The 7,500-nt window shown below is 44.7% G+C and overlaps 1 protein-coding gene across 1 annotated transcript in view; it reads left to right on the top strand.

Annotated features, from left to right (window-relative positions):
- The window catches only part of slit2 (slit homolog 2), a 52,333-nt gene that overhangs the window by 24,143 nt on the left and 20,690 nt on the right, over positions 1-7,500 (top strand). The window contains exons 8-11 of the mRNA XM_084070571.1: positions 5,447-5,597; positions 5,761-5,835; positions 6,331-6,474; positions 7,129-7,272. Coding sequence (XP_083926697.1) covers positions 5,447-5,597; positions 5,761-5,835; positions 6,331-6,474; positions 7,129-7,272 — 514 coding nt within the window. The remainder of the gene's footprint in view (positions 1-5,446; positions 5,598-5,760; positions 5,836-6,330; positions 6,475-7,128; positions 7,273-7,500) is intronic.

The raw sequence follows: 7,500 nt of genomic DNA, 5'->3' as shown, positions 1-7,500 counted from the left end.
TTGTATAGTGGAGTAAATACACTTAGTTACTTTCCACCACTGACACTAGTGTCCAGCTGAATGACAGTATCTCCTCCTCTCCTGTCTGATCATTCTGTTTTCCTCTCAGAATGTACCTTCAGCCTCCCTCTCCGCATTATTTTAGCATTCAGTGGGATCGCATATGCACATTGCGCGCACACACACACACACACACACACACACACACACACACACACACACACACACACACACACACACACACACACACACACACACACACACACACACACACATAACTACGCTTAACTTTGCTGTACCTTGTTTTTCACTCATCTCTCTCTTCCTTTCTCTCTTTCACTCCATTAGCTAGAGAACAGTATTTCATCCCAGGTATTGTATACAGAGCATGTGTGAGTGTGAGACACGTTGTAGTTACTCACAGCTGATGCTATCCGTTCACACTCACAGACTGTGCTTTGCCTGACACCGTTTGAAATCTAAATACTTTATACATTTTATTTTATTTGTGTGTGTGGTTTGACGTGTCCTGTGCACCATAACACTTATAATCTAACTAGCCAATGTCGGGTTAGAGATGACACCTCTGTCGCTGTATTGGGTTGGAAGAAACAACATAAACAAAACAAAACAATGGTATTAACAAAAAGGTCCATGTCATTTTGCTTGGACACACTAAAAACATCAGTGTTCATTTAACCCAGAGAGTGTAAAAATGTACCCATAAGAGATATAGTTAAATTAAACTAAGAGGATTTTACTGTGCATGTACGTTATAATATATAGCATATAGAGTATATGTGTGCGTTTGCACTGGGATCACAGCAACTCTTTTTAATGCTGGCTACAGTAGGTTTTCGTGTTTCATGCTTCCCAGCAGATCTAATGGTGGCTAATGTAGGAGCGTTTGTCCGCGAGCATCTGAGTCTGCTTCAGATGCTGCCGAACATCAAAAGTTCACGGAGCTTACCATGCTGGGCGGAATGCAGGGGGATATGCAAATGAGATGTGCATATGAGATCAGTAGCAGGGCTAAAGGCGGTCATTAGTGGAGCAGCACACTGGGGAGTTTGCCTATACAGAGTGTGTGTGTGTGTGTGTGTGTGTGTGTGTGTGTGTGTGTGTGTGTGTGTGTGTGTGTGTGTGTGTGTGTGTGTGTGTGTGTGTGTGTGTGTGTGTGTGTGTGTGTGTGTGTGTGTGTGTGTGTGTGTGTGTGTGTGCGTGCGTGCGCGTGCGTGCGTGTGTGTGTTTGTGTGACAGCGAGAGAGGGGGACAGCCGGTTTGTGAGGGTTGAGATGAAGAAGAGAGAGAGAGAGATGAGAAAGACTGTCCATCCATCCGTGTGTGTGTGGTCATTAATGCTGAAGCTCCTGGGAGGACAGTGGTTTCAAAGCTCCAGATACCACATACAGGGCAAAGCTGAATAATTTAAGAACATTTGCGGTTGAATAGCTGAATAAATGATCTATTTCATGTGCTAACCTTGCTATCTCACCCGGGATCACTAGTTCTAGCAATCATTGCATGAAGTTCCCTATTTCATGGTGTGCCCTCTGAGATCGTATCTTTTGATTAAACAAATGTTTAACAATCGCACAAAAATGTTCCGTCCCAACCTGCCGCAGCACTGCCTTTGTTTCTGTCCAATTGAATTAATATTTCACTGTACTGTGCCAGGTTTGACTCAATTCCTGCGAGAAAGAAAGTACAGTACTATGGAAATAGTACATTTGCACTTGTAAATGCAATGTAAATGTTAACAGTTCTGTTAACCCCAATGACCCCTGGCATCCCTATTTTGTCATCTCATTATAGTTCAAAGTTTTCAAAGATTTTCAAGAAATTTCAAAATTTCAAAATGTTCAAATACAGCAACAACATTTAGCTATTCTTCATACGACAAAGTATATAGGGCTTAAGTGGTTAACCCATTAAGACCTGATGCCGATTCTACAAATGCCTTCTAAATCAGTAGTTCTCCCACTTTCAAATTATAAAAAAATGTTCGAGCTTGTATATCTGCTATTTTTACCACACAGATGCTTTCCCGGTTTTAAGTGGTTAAAGGGTCTACACCATGAATTTTTACTTTTTCTTCATTTTTGTGTGTTTTTGGTCTCCCCCACCTCTCTTCTGTTCCAACAAATACCCGACTTCGAGCATGCAGGCTTTCATAGGCTATCTGTGGTTTTCATGTAAATTGGTCTGAAAACAGTCCGTCAGATTTGTTCCCCCACCCTACGTCACGTCTGGGAACAATTCCTCCCGTTTTTCAGTTCTAACCAAAAAAAAAAAAAAAAAAAAAAAAGACATTTTTTTCATTTTTAATTTTTTTTAAATTTTTTCTTATTTTTTTTTTTTACTTTTTCCACACAGAACCAGGACATGACATGCATACAAACTGGCTCAATAGCGCCCCGTGCCAAACAGGACAATGTGGTGTTGCAGGTGAAAGTGCTTTATAAGCCAGAGAGAAGTTAGTTGGAATGAGTATATCTGAGGCTTGATTTAGGCTCAAACCTTTTGAAAAACGTTTGAGGGACATAGACAATATGATATCAAATATTATTATTATTTTTTAAATTCATGGTGTAGCTCCTTTAAATATGGTTGTTCAAAGGCATGGACGTATCATTTGGCTTTGTGCACTTACTGAAGCTGGACTGTGTGTTGGTTGAAAAGCACCCACCAAATGCCACGTTGTGTTTTGCCAGCACGGTTCTCACCGTTCGCTCCCACTCCAAATGAATTACTACCTTGGGATTATACACAAAAAAGTAGCAGTTTTCTCAAATAAAAAGAGTGAAATCCCTTCTTCTTTCTCCTACTGCCTCTCTCACACACTCAGGAGTACACCATGTGGGCTGTAAGTAACACACCTGTACACACTTTCACACTCTTCTCTCTCGCGTCAAATACATCTCCCTCCTCCGTGTGATCCTTGAGCTGGTACCCGACCTGACCTGACCTTCCCCTTGACCTCTAACACAGTGACCCGTATGACCCCTCCCTGGTTCCCTCTTGACTGTGTGTGAACACCAACAGTGACAACATCCAGGAAATATATATATATGTCAATTATTTTATTTATGCAATTTAATCCTCTGTGTTCATTTGACGCAGAGACTGTAAAAATGCTTATGCTCTCATAGTTAAATTAGCACAGAGGATTTTGTACTCTATATCGATGTGTGTCAGTGCACGGTATATGCATAATGAGAGTGGGGGGGGGGGTCGCGAACGAGAGTGAGTGCGTGTGTGTAAACCTGTGTTTTGCGTTCATGTCTACGTCTGTCTCTTGGAGATCTCAGTGTTTTCTCTTGCCTTTCTGAGCTGCTGTATACTCTCCCCACTCCTCTGCTGCTTCCAGCTGTTCCTCTATCCATCATGTTACTGTGTCTGTTACTGTGTCTGTTACCTGTTCCTCTATCATCATGTTACTGTGTCTGTTACCTATTCCTCTATCCATCATGTTACTGTGTCTGTTACCTGTTCCTCTATCATCATGTTACTGTGTCTGTTACCTATTCCTCTATCCATCATGTTACTGTGTCTGTTACCTGTTCCTCTATCCATCATGTTACTGTGTCTGTTACCTGTTCCTCTATCCATCATGTTACTGTGTCTGTTACCTGTTCCTGTGTGTCTGTTACCTGTTCCTCTATCCATCATGTTACTGTGTCTGTTACCTATTCCTCTGTTCATTATGTTAGTGTGAATTAACTATTCATCTCTTTTGACACGTGGGTCTGTCCCTCTGATCTCTTCTTGGCTTCATGCTTTCACCTGTTAACTTTTACTTTCAGTCTGCTCCTTTCCCCTTCTGCCAACACACTCTCACTCCCTAAAATGCATATCGTGACTTCTTGGGACAAATGTGACCAAACGTCAAAAATGTCGCTCTCCAGGAATGCGGCAGTGCCGTTCGCAAACCCGAGACGTAAAAGGGTGACACTAAAAAAGGGTCCGCTAAAAAACTGTTAAAACGACGGAGGCGCGCCGTCGCTTCAGCCGACTCTGCACCTTTTGAGTTATGTCCCGATAGGGACAGAATCGTAACTCATATCCCCCTAGTGAACATGTGGCGTTCATGTCCCCCCTTCCACTCAAACGTTTGACGTCTTGGGAGTGAGAATGCGTTGCCTCTGCCCCTCACCCCCTCTATCTTTATCCGTCTGTTTTCTTCTCTTCCTCTGGTGTCCTCTCCTCTCCCCTAGATTCCTCTCCTCTGGCGTCCTCTCCTCTCCTCTGGTGTCTTCTCCTCTCCCCTAGTTTCCTCTCGTCTCCTCTGGTGTCTTCTCCTCTCCCCTAGTTTCCTCTCCTCTCCTCTGGTGTCCTCTCCTCTCCCCTAGATTCCTCTCCTCTGGTGTCCTCTCCTCTCCCCTAGATTCCTCTCCTCTCCCCTAGATTCCCTAGATTCCCCTCCTCTCCCCTAGATTCCTCTCCTCTCCTCTGGCATTCTCTCCTCTCCCCATAGATTCCTCTCCTCTCCCCTAGATTCCTCTCCTCTCCTCTGGCGTCCTCTCCTCTCCTCTCTCCTGTGTTCCGGTGGAGGAGCGGTCAGTTAGCAGGTTGTTCCTTTGTGCTTGATCTAACCATGTGGCTGCCAGGTTCCTATAGTGGAACATGGTTCTGTCAAGCACCATGGAACGGCCCTGCACAACCCTGCAGCATGGCCAAGACACAAGAGACAGCAACCTGCTTTGTGCCTGTGCAACCTGTGTGTGTGTGTGTGTGTGTGTGTGTGTGTGTGTGTGTGTGTGTGTGTGTGTGTGTGTGTGTGTGTGTGTGTGTGTGTGTGTGTGTGTGTGTCTGCGTGCGTGCGTGCGTGCGTGCGTGCGTGCGTGCGTGCGTGTGTGTGTACAGTATGTACTCTAATCCTAACGGTTGATTTTTCAGTCTGGCAGGACTTAAACAAACTTGTGTGTGTGTGTGTGTGTGTGTGTGTGTGTGTGTGTGTGTGTGTGTGTGTGTTAATCTGTAACATGTCAATTGAAAGTTATTGTTCGGGCAATTGACCATATTCACTTGGTGGCCATTTTGCTCTTATTTCACACTTGGGGGTGGGGGTATGATGTTAGAGCAAAATGGCCACCATCCGTGATACTTGTAACATTGTAACATTTTGAAGTGAAGCAGATGGCCAATCATCCACACAATAAGAACCAACACAATTTTTCCAACATACTCTTGCAAAATCATCATACCATTTCCTACTGTACTCCCCATTTAAAATCCCCATTTAAAAACTCATTAAAACACTTTACAACTATCTATCTATCATTCACCAACTATCTCAAACGAAGATAATTGGCCACCTGCTACACCTTCAAAAATGTTCCCAGTGTATCACCAGCCATTCTCCCTGGTTGTCCCCAGTGTGCGTCACTCACAGCCAGACCGGTAACAGTGTGTCACCATGTGCTTATGACTCTGTGCACTGCAGGTACAGAGGACTACCGCAGTAAGCTGGGAGGGGACTGCTTTGCCGACCTGGCGTGTCCTGAGAAGTGCCGCTGTGAGGGCACTACCGTCGACTGCTCCAACCAGAAACTCACCAAGATCCCGGACCACGTCCCCCAGTACACTGCTGAACTGTATGTCACTGTTCTCTGCACGTTTGTGTCGATTTTAAACACTGAATACGCGTGTCGGTCTGGCATCGAAGTGCGTTTTTTAACTCACTCGCCATTCAAAGTCTTCGGTCTCAACCTGCTCTCCTCTCTGCGTCTCTGTCTCTCTTGTTGTCTGTGTTCCCAGGCGACTGAACAACAATGAGTTTACTGTGCTCGAGGCTACGGGAATCTTCAAGAAACTACCTCACCTGAGAAAGATGTAAGTTGTGATATGCCACTTAAACCCTACAGCAGTGGTTCTCAAACTGTTTCAAGTCAATAACATAAGTTAGCCACAAATAACAATAAACACGCCAGGATAATTTAGTGTGCTGGATTACCTATCTCAATCACGTTTCAAATATCAGCGAGGTTGATTTGCATACCATACTTGGAATCCAGTGGCTTCCTCTAAGACCAAACAAACGACAGTTGCTGTGGAAATGTACTGTGAGATGTATTCAATGGACTAAACATGCCCGATGGTCCTTTAACACAATTTAATACATTTTTCTTTCTCTCTCCATCTCTCTCACCTGCTCTGTATTCCCCCCCCCCCCTTTTTGAATCTCACTCCCCTTTCTATCCTTGCCTCCTTCTCTACCCTGTGTCCCTTCTCGCTCTCACGTTCTCACTTTTCTCTCTTTCATTCCTCCTTTCCTTTTTTCCTCTCCCTCTCTTCCCGTCATCCCCCCCCCCCCCCCCATCTCAACAGTAACCTGAGTAACAACCGCATCAGTGACATAGAGGAGGGGACATTTGAAGGGGCCACAGGGGTCAACGAGCTCATTTTGACCTCCAACAGACTGGAGAACGTACACCACCGCATGCTCAAGGGACTCGGCGGCCTCCGCACACTGTGAGCCCACACACACACACACACACACACACACACACACACACACACACACACACACACACACACACACACACACATAATCAACATATGCATAATTGCAATCACATTATTCAGACAATTATGTATGTACCATGCAAATATGCGTTCATACATAAACATTGTGGCAATGATACATAGGCACGCACGCGCACACACACACACAGGTTTCCTAAGCATTTAACCTCACACACTTCGGCATGCACATTTTTTTGTATGCCTTAATTCCACGCATAACCTCTTAAACTCTGTATACTTCGTTCCCCAGGTGGTCTACAGTATATTTGTTCCCCTACATTTTTCTCTTGACACCAAATCTCTTCACCGGAAATAGCCGATCTACAAGCTCACAATGTGACGTACTGTGAGCTTGTACATCAGCTATTTTGCGAATATTCGCCTATCGTGAAATTACCAGAATTGCGATGCTAGGGTTCATGTGGTCATTTTACATTACTGTACTTGTGCGCTCGTGTGTGTGTGTGTGTGTGTGTGTGTGTGTGTGTGTGTGTGTGTGTGTGTGTGTGTGTGTGTGTGTGTGTGTGTGTGTGTGTGTGTGTGTGTGTGTGTGTGTGTGTGTGTGTGTGTGTGTGTGTGTGTGTGTGTTTGTGTGTGTAGGATGCTGAGGAGTAATCGTATCAGCTGTGTGAGTAACAGCAGTTTCGTGGGGCTGAGCTCGGTTCGTCTGTTGTCTCTCTATGACAACCAGATCACCTCCATGAGCCCTGGAGCCTTCGACACTCTGCACTCCTTGTCAACACTGTGAGTATACACATTAGGGCTGCACGTCACATTGTAATCATGATCACCCTTTGGGCTCGCCACAATTAAATGAACATGATCGTCCAAGTTCATGACAGTTATTGATATATTAATTCAGTGGTTTTCAAAGTGGGGTCCGGGGCCCTCCAACAGACCCCCAAATAAAAAACAACTTGGGGGTCCTTGACATGAAAAAGATTGAGACCGCTGTGTTAAAGGAATGTACAA

Source organism: Gymnoscopelus microlampas (genome assembly GCF_963454915.1).
Source record: "Gymnoscopelus microlampas genome assembly, chromosome: 2".
NCBI classification, from domain to species: Eukaryota; Metazoa; Chordata; class Actinopteri; order Myctophiformes; family Myctophidae; genus Gymnoscopelus; species Gymnoscopelus microlampas.
Note: the sequence above shows the minus strand (reverse complement) of the source record. Positions and strands in the feature narration are given on the sequence as shown.